The sequence below is a fragment of the Eubalaena glacialis genome, chromosome 18 (genome assembly GCF_028564815.1).
Source record: "Eubalaena glacialis isolate mEubGla1 chromosome 18, mEubGla1.1.hap2.+ XY, whole genome shotgun sequence".
In the NCBI taxonomy this organism is placed as follows: domain Eukaryota; kingdom Metazoa; phylum Chordata; class Mammalia; order Artiodactyla; family Balaenidae; genus Eubalaena; species Eubalaena glacialis.
Genome location: NC_083733.1, coordinates 12,533,258 through 12,555,377, shown reverse-complemented (window position 1 = coordinate 12,555,377; position 22,120 = coordinate 12,533,258). Strand labels below are relative to the sequence as shown.

At 44.2% G+C, this 22,120-nt stretch overlaps 1 protein-coding gene and 1 pseudogene across 1 annotated transcript in view; both read right to left on the bottom strand.

Moving 5' to 3' along the window:
- CFDP1 (craniofacial development protein 1) overlaps positions 1–22,120 on the bottom strand; it is a 136,759-nt gene that overhangs the window by 10,204 nt on the left and 104,435 nt on the right. The window contains exon 6 of the mRNA XM_061173381.1: positions 5,054–5,212. Coding sequence (XP_061029364.1) covers positions 5,054–5,212 — 159 coding nt within the window. The remainder of the gene's footprint in view (positions 1–5,053; positions 5,213–22,120) is intronic.
- On the bottom strand, positions 1,725–4,597 carry LOC133078841 (cytochrome c-like; annotated as a pseudogene).

Genomic DNA, 22,120 nt, shown 5'->3' with positions numbered 1-22,120 from the left:
ACTAGATTGTATTGTCAGAGGAACAGAAACTTGAAAGGGAAGTGGAAATGTGGGCAGGCTCACACCTGGCTGGGCTTGGGTGTTCGGTGTGGGTGTTGGGTGAAAGTTATGAACGTGCCTCCTGAAGGCTGGCAGCATTCGGCTCCTTGACCTGGTGACGGCCTAACTGTGAACTCGACATAAATAGACATATACTGTGTGCGTTCTTTTGTGGCTTGCTTCTTCACAAATTGACCTAACGGACACATTGTTCTTGCCCATTTTTGACCTTCATATAAATGGAATTAAAACAAATAAATATAATACATGGAACCATACTGCATGAACTTCTTTGTGTTATTATGTTACTGAAATTTACCCATGTTCATTCCAATTGGTAAAGAGTATCCCAATGTGTGAACACATCACACTTTATTTGTCTATTACAAATAGACATCGGAATTGTTTCCAATTTGGGGATGTTATGAAAAGTACTGTTAATTGAGAAGCTACCTGTCAGTCTAACTGCTCCTCCTTTCAAAGAAATCTCTTTTTTCTGGCTGCTCTTAAGATTTTTCTCTTTGTCACTGGTTTCCTGCAACTTCACTCTGCAGTGTGGATTTCTATTTTATTTATCTTGGGATCTTTGAGTTTTGAAAAGTCTGTAAAGAGGTGTCTTTCATCTCTTCCCACGCTGTCCTCCAGGAGGCTTAACTTCCCTCTTCCATATTTTTTGTCTTTTTGTCTCTCTGAACAATATTCTGGATACATACAGTGCATGTATTTCTCTTTTCTGCTGGTCTAACTACTATTAAATCTATCCCTCTCATTTTTAATTATGGTTATTAAATTTTTCATTTCTAGAAATTTTGTTTGGGTCTTTTAGGCCACTATTTATAGTTTCTTCTTCTTGCAAATATTTTCAAGTTTGTCTACTTCTTTAAATACAGTAGGCATAATTGTACTAAAACCTGTCTCTGATATTTCCATTGTCTAAATTCCTTGCAGATCTGGTCCTGTGACTGCTGTTTCTCAAGGTGCTTTGCTTCTTTATGTGAATATTTTCAGACAGCAAAATTGCTTTTAAAAAATTGGACAGTAGGGCTTCCCTGGTGGCGCAGTGGTTAAGAATCCGCCTGCTAAGGCACCCCTGGTCTGGGAAGATCCCACATGCCGTGGAGCAACTAAGCCCGTGCACCACAACTACTGAGCCTGTGTGCCACAACTACTGAAGCCCGCATGTTCTAGGGCCCGCGTGCTGCAACTACTGAGCCCACATACTGCAACTACTGAAGCCCACGTGCCTAGAGCCCGTGCTCCGCAACAAGAGAAGCCACCGCAATGAGAAGACCGCGCACCGCAATGAAGAGTAGCCCCTGCTCGTCGCAACTAGAGAAAGCCTGCGCGCAGCGACGAAGACCCAACGCAGCCATAAATAAATAAATAAATAAAATTTAAAAATTGGACAATAATAATCCAATATTGACCAATGTAGCTTCAAATTCTATTAAAGCTTTACAAGGGGAAAGATGGGATAGCACTTACTGAAGTAGAATTACTGTCAAAACACAAAAAGCACAACATAATCTTTCAACCTCAGTTCCATCTTATTTTAATCAGGACTGTGTTACAGGAATATTTTTTATCACTATCCATGATCTGGATTCTTTTATAGGAGAACAATTTAAATATGGCATCTGTAAAAAATGTCACAGTCTCATAATAAATATGGTAGAGGCCAATCATTACTCATAAGTAGCTTTTTTGAGATGTTATCAAATAGGACCTTTCCCCCTTAGTTTCAGCAGAGATCACTTTTGTTCCATGGTAATACTTCTTGGGATTCTCCACATATTCCCTCAGAGCAGACTCTCCCCAGGTGGCCTTTGCTCTCGTTGGCATCTGTGTAAGAGAATTTGGGGGCCTGACCAAACAGACCTTTCAGGTTTGGCTTGTGCTTCCCACCCTCTGACACTGTGGCACTGGGCACACTTCTCAGTAGAAATCTTCTTGCCTTTCTCGACAGTCCCTGTTTTGAAGTCAGCTCTCTAAGTTACATACGTGCTGGATAGGCTCACCCAGCAGCTGACTGTCTTGCTCTCATTTCTAGAATTTAGTTGCTGTGGTCTAGTGAGTCTCAATCCAGGCTGTGCATGAGAAGCACCTGAGGAGTGATTTAAAGATACAGGTATCTGTGACTCTTTTTTTAAAAATTGAGGTATAGTTGCTGTACAATATTATATCAGTTTCAGGTGTACAACGTAGTAATTCGTAAATTTTTTTTTTTTTTTTTTTTGGCCCAGCCGCACAGCTTGTGGGATCTTAGTTCCCTGACCAAGAAGTGAACCCATGCCCCCTGCAATGGAAGTGCGGAGTTCCTAACCACTGGACCGCCAGAGAATTCCCAAGTAATTCACAATTTTTAAAGGTTATACTCCATATAGTTATAAAATACTGGCTATATTCCCATATAGCTTATTTGTTTTATACGTAGTAGTTTGTACCTCTTAATCCCCTACCCCTATCTTGCCCCCTTCTCCCTTCCTTCTCCCCATTGGTAACCACTAAGTTTGTTCTCTATATCTGTAAGTTCTTTTTTGTTTTATTCACTCGTTTGTTGTATTTTTTAGATTCCACATGTAAGTGATATCATATAGTATTTGTCTTTCTCTGACTTATTTCACTAAACATATACCCTCCAAGTCCATCCATGTTGTTGCAAACGGCAAAATTTCATTCTTTTTTATGGCTGAGTAATATTCCATTGTGTGTGTGTGTGTGTGTGTGTGTGTATACATATACACACCACACAGATATCTGTGACTCGATTCAGCGGTGCACAGGGGTGCCCTTGTCATGTAACTCTGAAAAAACCCCCAGAAGATTCTCATGCTTAGCCAAGGTAAGAACCAGAGCAATAGTTCCTTCCCTGGACTAGGGGTTGGGCCCTTTTATCTGCCAGGAGCTAGGAAAGGCAGTGAGTGGAGGTATGGGGTGGACACTAGAGAGGGCAGGTGAGAAGAGCCAAAGGCAGAGCACAAAAGTCATCAGATATGCACTGGAAAAATACAATCAGATCCGTGGAATCATCTGGCCAGGCGGAAAAGGCTCAGAGACAGAGGGAAAAGCAAAGAGCTTAAAAGTTGTATGCTATTAGTTGTTCCCTAACCCAGTTATGTGATTTTCCATTGCCTGAAAAGTCCTCATTGGGCAGATGTCCTTTTTAATCTTGTTTTCTCTTCCAGCCTACATTTTCTTATCTCTCCCTTATCTTCAACAGCACCACTCCTTACTTTTATAAGACCTCTATTAACAGAACGAACACTGTCTAACCCATATAATCAATCCTCAGAGAAGCAGTAAAGTGTGGCACACACTGGCAGTTCCTCTGCTGCCTGAGATCACCAGGCAAACATGGAGAAGCAGCGGGGCTGAGTTACTAGAGCTGAGTCAGAGTGGGGAGGTTCAGGGCATGCATCAGAGGCCTTCTGCAGGTAACACTGACTCCTGCTTGTGCTTTCTTGTGGGCCCTTCCCCAGATGGCTACGGTACTTCTACCTCTGTCCTGTGGCAAACCATCTCTGACAGATGGACTTAGAAGTCTGGTAGTTAAACAAGCTCATAAAGTCATTAAAGACATTTTTTTTTTAATATACTGATCAGCTTCTACGTTCATTCAAATACTCGTGAAACCTAATCTAGAAAAATGACCCCCCAAACAAATCCCTCACCTGTCTTTATTATAATTTAGCTTATAAATAACCTGAATGACTACCACTTAATACACACCTTTAAGTGACAGTGACAGGCGCTCTGCAAAGGGCTTTATGTGGACAGGGCTTTATGCCTTTCTTATTGCGCTCCACTTTAGTGCACTTTGCAGATACTGTGTTTTTTAACAAATTGAAGGACTGTGGCAATCTTGTGTTGTCAGATGATTGTCAGCATTTTTTAGCAATAAAGTATTTTTTCATTAAGGCTTGTACATTGTGTTTTAGATATAATGCTTGCATCCTTAATAGACTACAGTATCGTATAAACATAACTTTTATATGCACTGGGAAACCAAGAAATTCGCATGACTCACTTTACTGCGATATTTGCTTCATTGCGGTGGTCTGGAACAGAACCCGCAATATCTCTGAGGTCTGCCTGTGCTCTATACATATATGCATGATACATATATCACATGTTTTGTCTCACGAGAGCCTCACAACCACCCTAAGGGTGGTATTATCTCAGTTTTACTGGTGAAGGAGCTGAGCCTCAGGGACGCACAGCGGCTGCAGGGAGAGCCCCTGCTGGAGAGGGGCAGGCATGGGGAGCACCAGGGCTGTCTGATGGGCCACGCACACTTCCTTTCACTGTTAGGGGTGGGGAGTGTGGACCTTGAGCCATGGACCCACTTCTGTAGTCACTTTGTTCTTGGCTCCTTCTGAGGTTCCTAAGTACTCAGTGAACACCATTTCTCTCAGGACATTCCTGTACACAGTTTATGGACATCCTCTTTGTATTCCAAAGTGAAGAGGAAGAGGGTGCACGTGATGGCCCGGATGCTGTCTGAGGGCTGGTGTGTCACACAGGTTGAAGCCAAAGGTGAAGCCCCACCCCGGGCCATAATGACACAGACAAAAAAAATCCCACAATACCCGACAACATCTAGGCGCCCTGTTGACTCTGCGTTTGATGCACTGAGCTTGTCTGGCTTCTCAGAAGGCCAAATAATTCAGATGAGGCCGAGGCTGATATGGTGAGCCGGATCTGACCACATGAACAAACGAGGTGACTTACAGTTCATGGGAGCTGCAATTCAGCAAATTCAGCTTGGCAGACGTGTCTCTCCCCGAGAGAAGTGCTGCTCACGTGCCCTCCCACCCCCTTCCTGTCACCCCAATGTTTTCCTCACCGACAGGACCTGCCCACATTAGAACAGAGCTTCAACAACAAATCAAAGAACTCATGTTTTTTGTTTTACCATGAAAAGCTCCTGCCTACTTAAATTGGGTAGCGCGTGTGCAATGAACGATCGCAGGGTTCTGAGGATTTTGAGAGAGTAGAAGGCACGACTTCTTACCCCTCCTTCCCTCGGTTGTGGGTGGCTAGTTCTTCGCCAATGCCCTCCTCCTCCTTGAAGCTCTCCCAGTCCAGCTTGGACTTCTCTAGGGTGCTCATCTTCTGCTTCTTGGCTCCTAGTTTCCCCAGAAGGCTGCTCATGCCACTTGATCTTTTTAACCTAGGGAAAGCAAAAACATGAAACATGTAGCAGGTAAAAACTCTAATCTCTTGATTAATGGTTTTTCTGATTGGCACGGGCCTCCCTAGATTCAAGCTATTTATCTTAATGGGAGCCATGTTTGCATCCAGGGTACTTCCTGTCTGGTGTGCAGAGCACAGAAAGGAGACCAGAATTCTAATGCACTTTTCCTGCTCAATACCTCTGACCACTCTAACGACCTGGGGATAGGAAATCCTGAAGACCTCTGTCTGCTCTGTATGACAGACAGGTCTCTGCTCGCAAGGAGGGAGAAGTGCAGCATGATTCAGACATGGTTTTACAATCACATGCCTTGTTTCACATTCCAGTTCGAACCATGTGACTTTAGGCTAGGTATTTAACTACATCTGCCTTGGTTTCCTAATCTACAAAGTGAATGCTTACTCACAGGGCTGTAGTGTATCCTCTCTATAAAGTGCTTAAAACAGCAGCTGGCACAGAGCAAAGGTGCAATAAATGTTATCCATCCTGAATCACTGTCATCATCTGTGCACTAAAGCCCCAGGGAATCCTTTCACGAGAAAGAGAACCAGATCCCAACACTGATGAGCAAGAGTTACAGTATCTTAAAAAGACTCTAAGATCAGTTTCCTTTCAACTCCTGTGAGTCAGGACCCTGGTTTTTCCCAGGAGGTGGAGAACATTCCTCATCCTGAAAGCAGGGGATGTACAGCCTGTGTGCTCTACTTGCTGGTTATGCTGTCGTGGACGGTGGGAGAAACCCCATATGCCCAAGTTCAAGTCCTGGCAGGTCAAATGTTTCCAGTCCATGTTAAATGTATGAGATAAAATAAGCAAGACAGAATGCAGCTAGTAGAAGGTGGTACTAGGGGAAGGAAGTATGGAAGGAACATGGTTTTTGGTCTCTTTAGAAAGTAAAACAAGTTATATACCAGCATACAGGAAACTACTAGAAGTCATTTTCTGCTTTACTGGGATACGCAAGAGGGTTAAAACATTTAAAAACTCTCTGAGCTAACATCACAAGGCCTACTGATAACATCAACAATAATACCTCTCACTTGCCTAGAAGGCTAATTATCCAAGTGTTTCATAGCCATTTCTCATCTTACTCTCCCTAGTGCCCGTGAAAGAGGACCACTGAGTCTCAGAGTTGGAGGAGGAACTTCAAGATAATCTTGTGTCTCACCAACCATTCTGAAATCCCACCTTCCTGCAGCACAGTGCCAGTGAGGGATGGCTCACTACCGCTGCCCTGGAATGAGCCGACAGGCGTGTCCACACTGAACACGAGATTCTTGGGGCTGAACAATTACCCTCTACACTCTCATTAGCTTCCCTGTTGTGGTCATACCCCACTACAGGCTGTCAGCTTAAGATCAACTCAGACGAGGCTGGGCAGGCATCACTGTCCTCATTTCCAGTTGGACAAATAAAGTGCAGAGAGGTTAAATGATACAACAAAGGTCAAACCAATAGAAGATGCAGATCCAGGGCAAAACAAGGCTTTTCTGACCCTCAGTGTGGTGCACTGTGCTGTCTCACTTCTAACGTGAGAATTTACTTGAGAGATTTTCTGACAGCCATTTTATTCCCAATTTGCTTAAGAATTTTCCAAAGAGCTCTGTATGAGCTTTCGATTCATATCTTCTAATTCTTTTCCGGTAACAGTCCCTACAACAATCTCTCCATCAACACACACAGACTATATTTTACCAGGAACAGAGCATAAGTGGGGAGGCAGAAACTTAATATGGCTCAAATCCTTCCCCTTCTCACCTGCTTCACTGCCACTGTCCTGGTTCTCATTTTTATATTCTCACCTGGATGATTAAGCAGGCTCTTCACTTGTCTCCCTGACTTTTGTCTTGTCCCACCATCACTCACCTGCTCCATCCTGGCATCTATCCTACACGCTGTCTTCACAGTGAATTTTTGAAAATATGAAGCTTATCACGTTAATGTCTGGTTAATGTCTCCTCCTTGACCCCTAATTACTCTTACAACAAGGTCTAAACTCCTTCACTCGCAGAGTTCTTCCTGATCTTCTCTCGCCACATCTCCCCTTGCAACCTACACTCCAGCCACACCTGCAGTTCACCTCTCCCTGTCCCCCTCCCATTCACCTGGTCTTGCCTTAGCTTAGAAACCGCTTCCTGCAGGAGGCTTTCCCAGACCCTTCCCCCAATCTCTGAACTAGATACCTCCTGCTGGTGTTTCTACCGCACCCCTGTTCTTGTCCCGTTACGGCACTGCTCGTCTCCGTAACAGGTGCTTGAGGGCTCTACGTTTAGCTGCTGCTGCACTGCTCAGCTCTGAGGAGGCTCAGAGCCACTGCGGACAACATAACCAAAACCACACACCTGGGGGCTTTCCATTTCTGGCCGCAGGGTGTCCTTTGACCCTGCCTACATGCCAGAAGCACTTGGTGGAGTGGCTGTGGCAGACAGGAGCTGGTGGCTAAATGGCCCAACCTCTTGTCCTCACATAGGCAGTCCTGGGAGGTACACTGAATGCTTCTCAGAAGTCCTGACGGCTCGTGGCCTTGGAAATGCGTGCACTCTTGTACTGGCTTTTCTGCCTTCCCTGCCTCACTTTTCCCACCCCCTCAACTCTTGCTTCTTGGGACACCTCCCCAAATAAACCACCTGCACTCAAAGCCTCACCTAACGTTCTGCTTTGAGGGGAATCTAACAAAGATGTTGAGGAGAAACATGACTTTCCCTTTGCAGGCTCTATATCGTGTGGATACTTAAGTTCTGGGTCTCCAAACCTCTCTCTAGCACATGGATATAGTTCTGTAAACAGTGGACGCTCGATAAACTCAACAATGTCACCTGGATCACAGAACCAATTAGTGGGAGAGAATCAGATTTTTGTAGAATAAAGGTGTTCAGAACACTTCTAAATTGGGAAATTCTAAGGGGAGGAATTTCCACTTATATTTGCCAATCAGCTCTCTGCAACCCAGGGTTCCCCATTTTATCTGGGCAGCACCACGGCTCTCTGTACACCACCTCTCCCCTACAGCCTACAGCTCTGACAGTATTACCAGAATATACCATCTTTTCAACAAATCACTTCGAGAAGTCTATGGGAAAATGATTTTTGCCGCATAGCAGTGAAAAAGGTTCTAGAAAAGGAAAAAAAGTCATAATCCCCCTTTAAATGAATATCAGCAAAATGTCACCTGTGCTATTATGCTTTAGGAGAAAGCTTCTATGTCTGCTTGCATTGGATCATTAACATGGTGTATGATTTCCTACTTTGATGGCCTCAAAAGCAAAATTACCCATCTTGTATTTGAGGCTAAATCAAGTGAACGACACATTTATAGTAGCAGCCAAAACATGCTGAGGCTCATCATCACTGAGAGACCAGCACCTGGTTCCTGAAGCCTGGAATGTGGGGTCTCACACTCACTCCCCACCTTGAAATGGGGCTTTAGTGGCATACTCCTGGCATCATTCCATTGCAATTTTCAGGAAGGCAGATTTACCCTGACCTTGGACCCATCTCTGCCGTTAAAGTTCATCAATCAGGCTTTCGGGAAAGCTGAGGCAGGCAGGAAAGAGTCAGATTCTGGGCAGTGGCTGCTGGCTGTCTCTATTCTGCTGTGAAGGAAACTGCAGAGAGCGCCTCAGCCTACGGCTCCCCCTCTCAGAAGTGCAGCTAGGCCAGGAGGGAGCAACTCAGCACTGGCATCCCACAGGCATTTAGCAGGTGTGTACACTGGAAAACCGGGGAAAGGGGAAGGTCCGAATTCCCCTGGAGACCTCTGTGCTGTCAGCAGGAACCAGTGCAGTTTCAGGCATCAGAGCAACAGCAACACTGACTTCTCTTTGTTCTGGATCCTAAGCCATAATGGCAAGGGACTACCAGAGAGCCGGCTTTGACAGCCCAACCCCTCCCCCAGCCGTAGATTTGCCAGTCTTGGTTCTAAAGTGGGGTGAACTGTGTCACAGAAACCACATTCAGGAGAACCTTCACCCGCCTGTTAGAGGTCACAGTTCACAGGAGGGCACCCTGCACTTGCTCCCTCACAGACTGCATCCAGAACGTTATACTCAGGCACGTCCAGACGGCTGCTGCCAAGATGTTTTCAATGTAACAGTGACATTTCAACCGCCTCCTCCTACTCTACTGACCTTACTACCGTAAGTTCGACGTGAGGACTAATCCTGTCTGAGGAGCACGGCCTTCGCTCTGAGCAGCTGGCTTCCGTGCCATCAGAGGGTACGGCTGAGTCCACAACACACTTGTGAAAGAGCCTCTTACTAAGCTTTTTTTCTTGTGCTTTCTGTCCTGTTCTCCATCAATCAGCAATTATCCCAATTCCCTTCCCACCGTACCAAGCCCGATGACGTGTTCCAACACCAGACACCAACCAAGACCTCACAAAAAAATATTCAGAATCTCAGAAAAGTAAAAGGGACAAAAAGGGCAAAATGACCATTGTCTTGTTCCTTTCTGAATTCAAAGTTTACAATGATAATTTGCTAGAAATTATGCTGCCTTTTAGCCCCCAGAATGTAAGTTTAACAAAATTCACTGCAACTAAATGATAAACTCCATCCCGTTGAGTCTATTATAAAGATATTAAAGTAACATGTTTTCTTTGCTCCAGTCCCATGAGCATGGACGCAGATTCACCCAAATGATTTGTTTCGTAGCAAAAGCACTGCTTTATCTGGCCATGCTCAGTGATGCTCTGGATCCTGCTGTTTATTTATGAGAGGTACTGGAAAGGAGCTGGGAAAATAACTTCTTAAACAGAAACAGAAAGGATGACAGGACACAACTGGTTGTGAAGAAAAGGTGGGAACATCTTTCCCATAATCTTTAAAATCAGCCTCAGGCACCCAGCTGTCTCACAGAATAGAATTTGAGGTTTGGAAATGAATTTAGAGTCATTCGTTCATTGGACTCATCCAACAAAGATTAATCAGAAATTACTGTACACCAGACAATGTGCTTGGAACTGGGGATACAAAAATATATAAAGCATAATCTTTGGCTTCAAGGAGAAAATCTAGTAGAGGAGATCATCATCCAAAAAAACTGTGACCAAATACTATTAGGACACAAAACAGGGAGCAGCTGAGAGGCTGTTGAATGCAACCTCTTTATTTTAGAGATGAGTTAACTAAAATCTAAGAAGGTTAAGAAATCTGCCCAAGTTCACCGTGGGAGACTTGGATCTAGTACTCAGTGCTTTTGACACCGGCCTGTCTTCTCCACCTTGCTGATACTAGAGTTGAGGACAGATAACCTTTGGAGATCCCTTCCACACACCAATTTCACTGCTGATTTTGGGGTTGGGGAGGATATTCTTATTTTCCCTGTTGTCCTGGAGCTTACTGTACACAGGGCCCATGTCTTACTCATTCTTGGCTCCCCCAGCGTAGTACAAAGCCTTGCCATGGTATGTGACCACTACATGTCTAATATGATTCGATAATGGACTTATCCAAGTGAATCTTCTCTTATAACAGAAGGATTTAACACTGCACTTGAACCAACAGGAAAGAAAAGGAAACGCCAAAATTGGACCAGCAAGGATAGGGTCAACACATGTGCACGGAAGCACTACTGACCTTTACTTAGAACTTCAACATATACAGCCCAGCTCAAGTCTACGCGTTCTCTCTCACAACCTGCTTGACCACTAACATGCAAATTATTTGGAAAAAAGATTCTTTGGCAGAGATATCCAGTTTCCTTAGTATTTGTCATCTGTTTACAAGGCAGGAGTGGACTTATTTGTAGCTTAGCCATGGACTATTTTCCAGAGCCATACAAGGGTCTGGAACTGGCATGGTACTTCCTGAGAAATGGGAAGAAAGTTTATGATGAAATTCTTCAGTGAGAGCTGTCTGATTGAAACCACTATTCTCTTTCAGATCTTCTTTGGATTAAGCTGAAATCCCGAAGAATGAAATGTAAAGCCCTAGTCCCTGGGCCAATTTCATTCCCCACCTGTGTAAGTCTGTAAGTAATCTCCGCAAAGCCCAAGGCAAGATGACTCAAGGAAATGGACTGGAAGCCAGTGGTACATTAGGAAAAGAGCTTAAATCCCATTCGCTTCCCAGCATTGTACTGACAGTATTCTATGGGACATCGGGACTCAGCAAAGTGGAAAACCAGAAATACTGACAATGATACACTGCCAGCCAAAAAAAAAAAAAGGCATCTATCAGCAAAAGGTGAAATAAAAGCTGGCAAATAGCAGCAGCTTCAGTTTTTGTACAAATAGAAAACGATCTGCTACTCAGTTTTATTGATCTTATGCCAATCCAAGAGTAAAGGGAGGGACTTCCCTGGTAGTGCAGTGGTTAAGAATCCGTCTGCCAGCGCAGGGGACACAGGTTCGCGCCCTGGTCCGCGAAGATCCCACATGCCGCAGAGCAACTGAGCCCGTGTGCCACAACTACTGAGCCTGCGCTCTAGAGCCCGTGAGCCACAACTACTGAGCCCGCGTGCCACAACTACTGAAGCCCGCGTGTCTAGAGCCTGTGCTCCACAACAAGAGAAGCCACCGCAATGAGAAGCCCGCGCACCGCAATGAGTAGCCCCCACTCACCGCAACTAGAGAAAGTGTGCGTGCAGCAACAAAGACCCAACGCAGCCAAATATAAATAAATAAATAAATAAATTTTTTTTAAAAAGTAAAGGGAACGTAAGTTTGTCTGATTTGATTTCTGCTGCTCTGCATCTTTATAGCATGTCTATGAAACATACCTGATGATTCTGGTTGCAAAAGCCCTGAATTCTAAGCTTCTAAAACACTATATTATAGAAGGCCCTCTTCAACTCTTCCTTCCCTACCTGTTAAGCACAGAGGTCTATTTTGCCTGCTTTGGCCTTTGAGCTGCTGCTGGGAGGACTATTCTAGCGACTTCGTTCTATTTAAATGGACAGCTCTTCCTATAGAAGACACTCATTCACAGTCAGTTCTCCCCAGAGCAGTAGGGGTCCTCTAACTGCACAGTTTCTGGTCTCTCTTGCGATAAAGGTCATTTATTTTTGAGACAAGTAACTTGGGGTTAGGGACTCTCAAGTGACACTGAAATGGACTTTTTCTCTGAGACAAGCTAACTGATCTGCTGGGCAGTAGTTTATTTGCATCATATGCCAAGAGAAAGTTAATGCCCCTCTTTGTGAAGAACAGTCCTCCACTGGTCTATTGTTCTGCTGAAACCAGCTCAGTGGGCTTGCGCCCCTTGCCACAGAAGGCAATTCTTTGTTTTTATTGTTGTTTGTTTTTATTAATCTGCCTAGTTCAGACCTTTCAGAGAGGGTCAAATTTAGACAAGCATTAGGAAAGAATGGGTCCTTTCCCACACCATTCCTTGGTGCACGTGAGGCCTCTGCAATGCTTGGTTCACACACTTAACGCAGAGAAAAATGCTGTATGAAGATGCAAAAGGGCTTGCGTTGCCAGGTGGGTGGGTGAGCTTTAGGGTATGCGAGCATCCCGTGCACTCCTGCTTCTGCGGTATGGAACGTGATGGCACAAGAACACCTGTGTGGTCTACTGAGAAATTTCCCTCAACTTTCCAGTTTGAAAAATGTCAAACTGACAGAAAAGTTGAAAGCAGAGAACAACTATTACCTAAACACTCTTCACTTAGATTCACCAATTATTAACATTTTGCCACATTTGCTTATCTTTTTTGGGGGGGGGTGATTCATGCTCCTTCACCTCTAAATACTTTGTGTGTGTCTCCTAAAGGACATTCTTCTACATAAACAACACCTTATATTATACCCAAGAAATCTCACATTGATAGAATGGCGTAATCTAACTTAAAGTTCATATTCACATTTCCCTCAATGCCTCCCCAACAGACTTCACATTTGTTCTCCATTGCCTCCTATCAGGCACCACATCTGGGGTTCCCTTAGCCTCCTTTAATCTAGAACAGTCTTCTGCCTTTTGTTTTGTTTTCTGGTCTTTGATAGTCTTTTGAGTCTAGGTTGGTTGTTTTACAGAATATTGCTCGTTTAGGATTTGTCTCTTTCCTATGCCAAATATGCCATGTAGATGAGGTAGGGTACTGCTTACTGCACCATCACATAGTAATGGACACATAGTGTCAGGTCAGCCCAGGACTCATGATGCTAAGTGTGGCCCCTTGGGTAATGTGGTGACTGCCAGAGCTCTCATTTGTAAAGGTATATTCTCTTCTCTGTGATTAATTTGTAATTAATGTGTAATATGTAGAATAATACCTTCAGGAAGTTCTGACTGCTTATTTCATACCTCACCTATAATGCCTTGGCCATGTCTAAGGACAGACTGGGGTGAATGAATAGTGAAGGACCCTATCTGAAGGATAAATATGCAGAAAATCCCAAAGGGATCATAAAGCTCTGGCTGTAAGAAAGTCTCTAAAAAGGGTAAAAGCAGTAACTGGAGAAAGGCCAATGGTTATGAGATCATCAGCAGAGTCCTAGACTAGATCTGCCAATGGTGAGCACAGAGGTCTCTGGCCAACACGGAAGCATTCACCTCGATACCTGGACACCCTTCTCAAGGGCTGGACGCCCGGTGTGCGTAGGGCTAAGTGACACGAAGTCAGTGGCAAAGCAAAACCCTCTGGCACACCCACCAGACCTCTAGGAAATGATACTTCTGAATTTCCCTTCTCCTTTGTCCCACTCCCCTGTGGTTGCATCTCATTCCCTGGGAAAGAGATAATGCCACGTCCCTTCCTGCCTCTGCTCCAGCAATTTCCTTCCTCACACCATTCCCATGGTGGGGCCTCGGGGCAAAGTAGGGAAGGGCCTCCGCCATTTCACAGCAGTTGGGGAGTGAAGGAGGCCTGGGGGCTCTCCAAGGAGGAAATGTTTAGTTTATTGGGAATGAGGGTTATGCCTGGGGAGGGAAGGGACACTTTCCCCTTGAGGTGCAAACTGCTGTTGCTTTAATTTGTATGATCAGGCAGAGTGGGGGAGAATAACGTACTGACCAACACAAACAGGCCATTTACATTTCTGAGACAGAATTTTAAAGGAATTATTAAATACAGCTTCTAACAAAGCCCATAATGACATTTTTCTTTATGCAGAACCCTGGGAGCTCAACTGAGGAAGGCACAGCTTGTTTTTCCTGATACTGCTTCCATACGGGCTCCAACCAATCACTGCCACAGAGGCAAAGGAGAGATGAGGCAGAATCAGGATCTGGTGGCTAACACATCAAGGCCCTTCCAAAGGAGAGCTCTGCTGGTTTCGTCCTGTGACTGCGCCAGGCCAGGGCGGCTTTGCGGACTACCTGCCTGGTCTGAGGGCAGGAGCCACACTCACCCTGATCGATCTCATCAGGAAAAGAGCACATCTGTCAGACACCAGCCAACATGAGAAGCAAAGCACAGAAGATAAATGTGCTCCGACTGGGTTGTTTTGGCTAATTGCTGATTCAGGAGTTGGCATGTTTTCTCAAACCTCATTCTGTTGTTTGACTCCCGGCTTGCTTTTTCTCAGGCAAGTCTCCATCTCCTCATGAAAATGTCTGAGGATGTCAACATAAGATACATTTTTAAATTCTTGGCCACCTCCCAGGCTGAGATCAGGTCGAAGTTTCAGGATGTGGGGGGTGTCCTCAGTCAGACCAGACAGACCTCACTGAAAACGAGTCATGCCTGCGCTCCTTTCTAGAAATGGGTAGGCACATTAACCACAAGGCTTTGAACACATAGGAGTTAGCTGGCACACATTTTGCAAAATTACTCACCTCCATGCCTCAACTTCTTACCACTACTAAATAAGCACGCAGTGATTCCCGACACCTCACAGTTCTACCTGGGGGGGCGGGGGCATGTGTGTGTCTGTGTGTGTGCGTGCGTTTGCACTTTATGGTCCTTTCATTAGATGGGGCTGAAGAGTAAGAAAGGTCATTTCCAGCACTTGACACTCCTGCTGGGGCCCTGACTCCAAATCCCTCTCAGGGTGGCACCTGCACTGTCAGTCACTCGCTCACTTGCCAGGGCATCTTCTCTGGCCTCCTAGAAGCCACTATCCTGGTAACTCAGGGGGCAACTCAACGAGGCCCAGACCCCAACCTGCCCCACTCCAGGGCAGCTCCCATCTATCCTCAAAAAGCCAGGACACACCATTATCCACAGTTTTCCCCTTGTCACAGCATCCCTTTACAATCTAGGATTTAAAGAGTCCTTGGGAAGCAATTACCTGCATAAGGGTGATCAAAAGAAGGGGGTTGTTTCAAGCCTGAGCCCTAGGTGTCACTTTGCTAAAGCAATGCAATGGATTTCAACAAAGAAAAATATCTGTTCCCACGGAGTCTGGTAGAGAAAGCAGAAAACTTTCTTTTTACTGCACTCAGGAAATGGTTTTCATAGATGTTAACCGCAGCTGGGTAATCTGTATAACCACAACATAGTTTCTCTTTAATAAACGGAAGATTTTTACCCACTGCATCACTGACTACCAAAAAGAATTCCCACCTCCATCTCTAAGGCAAGAAAAAAATGATAAAGGTAAGTAGAGTCCCTTTCCTTAATCTGCCAGCCAGGGGTTGCTAAAGGAGCTTTTTCATTCAGAAATGTAGATTGTTCTATGAGGTTCCTGTCATCCAACCCTACTGCCGAGTGATGAATGAACCTTGAACAAATCCAGTTTCTTTGCACGCTGGGATCCCCTCAGAGCCTTTATGACCATGATCCACAATGGGTCATAACGTAAATGTATGACTATGGATCACAATCAATAAGTCTGAAAAAGGAGCTTTAGTGACTACTGGCTGGGAGATGAAGGTGTGCTGAAACAAAGCTGGCCAATGTTGCCACGCACAGATGGTTCAAGAAAATGAAAACAAATCAAAGCAAATGCCATCAACTAAAGATGCAAAGGGTGGACTGTTCAGTTCTCTGATTCATCCTTGTATATTAACCATTTGTCCTGGGAAACTTGGCATCACTCTCTCCCTGCTGTGAGAGCAAGGCCTCTGACCTGTGGCTCCTTGCCCAGAAGCCAGGAGCAGCCTGGGAGAGTCTGTGGCCCTCTCCTTGGGAGCAAGTGGCTTCATGATGCTGTTCCCATCACTGTGAGGCCCAGCTGGTAATTCAGCAAAGACCGCGTGAGCATGTTCACCATTCTCACTGCCCAGACGAAGGAAGGAGGTTCGGAGCTAGGGGTGTCGACACTGATGGTCTCATCTGAATGATATAACTAAAACTAAAAGGGCACTCACGCAAAAAAAACACAAAATGAAAATTTACCTAGTTGTAACGAGGAAGAGCTTTTTTCTCTAAGAGTGAAGATAATAGAGACGATAACCCAATATATAAGCTACTGAAATGATTTGTATTCTAAAAGAATGCTGGAAAATCTGATGACACATCATTTTTTATTCTCAGTTAATTCTTTTAAAAACAGCTTTACTGAGATATAGTTCATATGCTAAAGAATTCACTCATTTAAAGCATGCAAGTCAATGGTTTTTAGTATATTCAGTTGTACAGCCATTACCACAATCTAATTTTAGAACATTTTATCACCCTCTCAAAAAAAAAAAAAAACCCCTCATACCCATTAGCAGTCACCCCCATTCCTCTAGCTCCAGGCAACCACTAATCTATTTTCTGTCTCTACAGATCTGCCTATTCTAATATTAGTAGTTTTATTATTATTTTTATTTTCTTAAATTATTTTTTTGGCCACTCCGCGTGGCATGCACGATCTTAGTTCCCAGACCAGGGATCGAACCTGTGACCCCTGCAGTGGAAGCACTGAGTCTTAGCCACTGGACTTCCAGGGAAGTCCCAGACAGCTAATACTTTTAAATCTTAAGTTTAAGATTATATAGTTGGTATCTGTTGTAGCTTCCTATGAGAAATACATTTAAACTTTCAACCTGTCCCCTATGTTGATAGTCATATGTAAGTTTCATAAGGGTGAGGAAAATCAGAAATCTAGACTTCAGACAGGAATACTGGAATATCTGAGCACTGCTTATATAGCGAAGTCCCACATATCAACAGTACTACCTTGGAGCTGTGTTTTTAAAGCAGTGAGACACAGTGGCTTAGCAGTCAGTGCAGAAACCTGCCCCTGCCACTTAAGGTTTTTTTTCTTTTAAAACCCTGGGTGAGTAAATTTATCTGAGCCTCAAGTAACCAATTAATAAAATGAGGATAATAATAACTACCTTGAAGCATGATGATTAAATGAGATATTCATCAATTCAGCCTTTATTTATTGAGTGCTTTCAGTATGCCAGACTCTGCTGGCCACTGAAGATAGAAACACAAATTTCTTATCCTCATTTAATTCACTTGCTTGAGACAGATATGCAAACAAGAATTAGATTATGAGAAAACCGCTACACAGCAAGTGCAGTAGGAGCCTAAGAGTATGAATTGCGGAAGGCTGTAGAAAGGGAGGGGGAGGTGTCTGAAACGTGAAGGATGAGAAGGAATCTGCCAAGGGGACGTGGGATAGGAAGTCCAGAAAGAGAGAATAACACGCTCAACGTATGTGAAAGCACTGAGCAGCACACAGCAGAAAATCAATACTTCCTGTTGTTCCTACTCTTACCCTCTCATGTCCTTGAAAAGATGCTTCTCTAGAATACAGAAAGAAATTAAAATCTTGCTGCTGCTAGAGAAAAATGATTGATCTGAGACTTTAGGAGTTGCTTTTTCTATCTTTTCCTGAGGCTAATTCATCTCTGGCAGCAAAGTATATTTAAAATTTTGACATTTTCCCCCCACAAACTTTTAATTTTGAAAAGTTTCAAACCAAGAAAAGTTGATCTCCCTTGTCTAGAACACTCCCCTTGCCTACAGAATGGCCCACTATTTGGACTTGTCTGATTGTTAATGTTGGCTTCTTTGAGGGTATCTGGGAGTCTTCTGGCACTCGATCCCTGGACTGCTTTTCTCCATGTACACTCACTTCCTGAGTGATTTCACCCAGTCCCAAAGCTTAAATACCATTTATTTGCCTCTGACCTCCAAATGTCTTATTTTCAGCCCAGACCTCTCTCCCTAACTCCAGAATTTCACTCAACTGCCCAGTGGGCATCTCCACTTGGATGCCCAGTAGACCTCGCCTGCAGCAGCTGTCCACACCTTCGTAGAAGGCAACAGCACCCGCCAGGTACTTACCTCTCAGATCTCCTCTCATAACTAACCCCCGACTCATTCCACTTCAGGTGTGCACCCACCTTTGTAGGCCTTGCCTCAAGCCATTCCTTCCACCTGAAATACTCTCTTCCCACATAACATCTTGTTAACTTCCTTACCTCCTTCAAGTCTGTGCTCAAATCTCAAAACTTCTCATTGACACTTAACGCTTACCATCCTATTCAATACTCTAAACTTAACTCTCACCCCACAGTCCCGATTTCCCTACCCTCCTCGGATTTTCTTTTCTTTGTAACAGTCAGCATTTTCTAACACACCACATAATTTATTTATTACGTTTAATGTCTATCTCCCTGCTGGAATGGAAACTCCACAAAGGCTTGAGCCAACATCTGTTTTGATCACTGATATAACTCAAACACCCGGCACAGTGCCTGGCACTTGTTAGGCACTCAATAAACATTTGTTATAAGAACGTATGAATATTGGGAAAACGTATCAACTTGGTATATTATAAATAGATTCCAATAATGATATCTACTAAAGTAACAATTCTCGATGTTGGCTAATCTCATAGCTGCTGTCCATCCTTCACTGGGTTTTCTTCTACAGGAGACGTAAGTACTTCAGAGCAGGCACAGGAAAAGCATTTGTTCATTGCAACAGATGGCGGACCCCTCCTTGAATGGCTGTCAGGAGCCTGGAATTTGCCTTAGGCTGGCCTCGGCACCACTGGATGAGAGCCTGCAGAATGCTCAACATCCTTGTCATAAACTGTAATCTGGGGTACACAGGCTAAGATATCCTAACTGAAACACAAATAAGGGACAGAATTAAGGGGAGTGCTGGATGAATCTTTGTTTTTTTTGGTCTATGACAATAGAATTTGCAAAAAAAAAAAAAAGTGGGGCTTCCCTGGTGGCGCAGTGGTTAAGAATCCGCCTGCCAAGGCAGAGGGCACGGGTTCAAGCCCTGGTCCGGGAAGATCCCACGTGCCGCGGAGCAACTAAGCCTGTACACCATAACTACTGAGCCTGTGCTCTAGAGCCCTCAAGCCACAACTATTGAAGCCCACGCACCTAGAGCCTGTGCTCTGCAACAAGAGAAGCCACCGCAATGAGAAGCCCGCGCACCGCAACAAAGAGTAGCCCCCTGCACGCAGCAACGAAGACCCAACGCAGCCAAAAATAAATAAATAAAATAAATAAATTTTAAAAAAAGTGATATTTGCATTCATATTTTGTGATAATGAAGCCCTCGAACAACCAGGTCAAGAGACCTAAGGATGGACTTAGCTGAGGGTGGCAAATGAGTCTTTTTCTCTTGCCCTTGGCTACCTCACAGCCAGGCTACTTTTGTCTGTTTGCTCTTGGGGGCTAGTTTTAAAGTCATATACTCTACTACATTACGAGCCAGAAGCAATGCCTGAGTCCAGCCTTGAAGCTAAAACCAACACTGGATGGATGTAATCGGAGCAATTAGCTAACTCAATACTCAGCCAACTGAACAACTTCTTGTCAGAAGCTGCCAGAAAGAATTATTCAGGTGTACAGATTTGCTACAGGCAGCAAACTGAGCTGCAGCAAAGATGACCACTCCCTCCAGCTGTCACAACCAACTATGTCAACGTAAGAGAATTATGCAGATACAAACTTTCTCGCTTGTTCAGTGGGCAACTGAGTTGGTGTACCCAGTGGAAGGAATAAGATGGTGAAGAGCACTTAGAAAAAGATGCAAAAAGGAGTGGGTTCTTCTCACTGCTGGGGGTCTGGGTGCCTGGTGAGAAGAGAAGATCCTAAAAACTTCCAAGGTGGGGGGCAGAAGGGGGCGGGGAGGATGAGGTCATATACAAAGATTCAAGACTTCCAAATGGCTTCTGACCGTGGAGCAATGTCCTCACAATTCTGAAGGAAAATCATTTTCCACCTATAATGTTATACCCAGCAAAACCATTAGTAAAATGTGAAGACAGAACAAAGTCATTTTCAGATACTCCAAGTTTCAAAAATTTATCTCCCATAAATCATTTCCTCAGGATGTAACTGGAGGATGAGCTCTATCAAAACGAGGGAATAAACCTAGGAAGAGTAAGACAAGGGATCCAAGAAACAGGGGAGCCACACAAAGAGGGATGAAAGGCAGGCCCAGAACAACAGCTGCACAGGAAGCCTAGAGAACAAGGAGCCCAGACCTGAGCAGGAGGATGGAAGGCTCCAGAAGGGACTGGGGATGGGATGTAAATGACAGATTATCTGACATAGTGGAGAAAAATACTGAGATGGATTTCACAGCCCTGTTGGAGAGTTTGGGAAAAATGTGACAGGGACACAGAAAATGAAGCAAACTAACAAATAACATACATACATGAAAGGAAATACAAGGGTAGTCCACACCCGGGCTCAGGGGAGGGGCAGTACAAGAGTGTTAATTCCTCCTCTTCCAAAACAGGAGTCGGTGCTTCTTAAAGACTAGAATTAACAGGAAGTTAATAAATAATGTCTTTTAAAAAATGTCTAATATTGAAAAAATAAGTAACAGTATACTAAACACAGTAGTTTAAATTACAAACAAAGTAATACCAGAAGAACTAGCTAAAAGAGTTTAAAGTGGTTGCCTCTGGAAAGCAGGACCCAGGCCTGGGTCAGGAGACTGCATAATACATTTTTTTTTTAATAGATTTTTAAAAATTTATTTTATTTATTTTATCTTTGGCTGTGTTGGGTCTCCGTTGCTGCACGTGGGCTTTCTCTAGTTGCGGCGAGAGGGGGCTACTCTTCGTTGTGGTGCGTGGGCTTCTCATTGCGGTGGCTTCTCTTGTTGCAGAGCACGGGCTCTAGGCGCAAGGGCTCAGTAGTTGTGGTGCGCAGGCTCAGTAGTTGTGGCGTGCAGGCTCAGTAGTTGTGGCGCACGGGCTTAGTTGCTCCGCAGCATGTGGGATCTTCTCGGACCAGGGCTCGAACCTGTGTCCCCCGTATTGGCAGGCAGATTCTTAACCACTGGGCCACCAGGGAAGCCCTAATACATTTTGACTTTTCACACTATGCATCTGTATGACTTGGAACTGATAACCAACCTGGGTTAATAAATCTTAATGTGCCTTTTAGCAGAAAAAGAAAAGAAAGGAATTTTTCTGAGGAGTCATCAGTCTGGCTATTTCTCCATTGGAAAAGCTGGTGAAATGATCTGTTCCCCAGTGAATGCACTGTTGAAATGATGAAAGAGATGAAAGCTAGAACACTCTTCCCGCACTTAATAGAAAAGGTTTTGCAGGATCATATTTATTTCTCAGCAGGTTTTGTACGCTGTTAAATTTTAGAAAGACAAAAATCTTAGATGCCTGCCCCTTCAGATATATGCTGTGTTGCAGAGTCAAAGAAAATCAGGGGAAATGGCTAAAAAGGGACATGCCTCTGTCAAACGAGAATTAGGAAGTCTGAAATGCCACTGAGATTGTCATCAAGCCAGAAAGTTTGTTTTAAATAGGGGGAGGGAAGTAAAAAAGGCGATGAAAGGAAGTCTTTAAAGCCTTTCATTCTATATTCTGGTAGAATACAGCCATTAATTAATACAGCCCATTCCTTCTTTCGCTCTCTCCACAAGCTGATTAAAAAAATAAGGAAGGAAGTTATGGTGGTTAGAGCAGGGCGTTAATAAGATGGTCTGACTTCTGGGCTGCACTCCTAATTCACCTGCTGTGTGGGCTTGCCCCACCCTGGATAAATCACTCTGTCACATTTTTTACTTCAGTGACTGAGACGTAGAGAGACCAATTTAACTCTGTGAGACGCCGTGA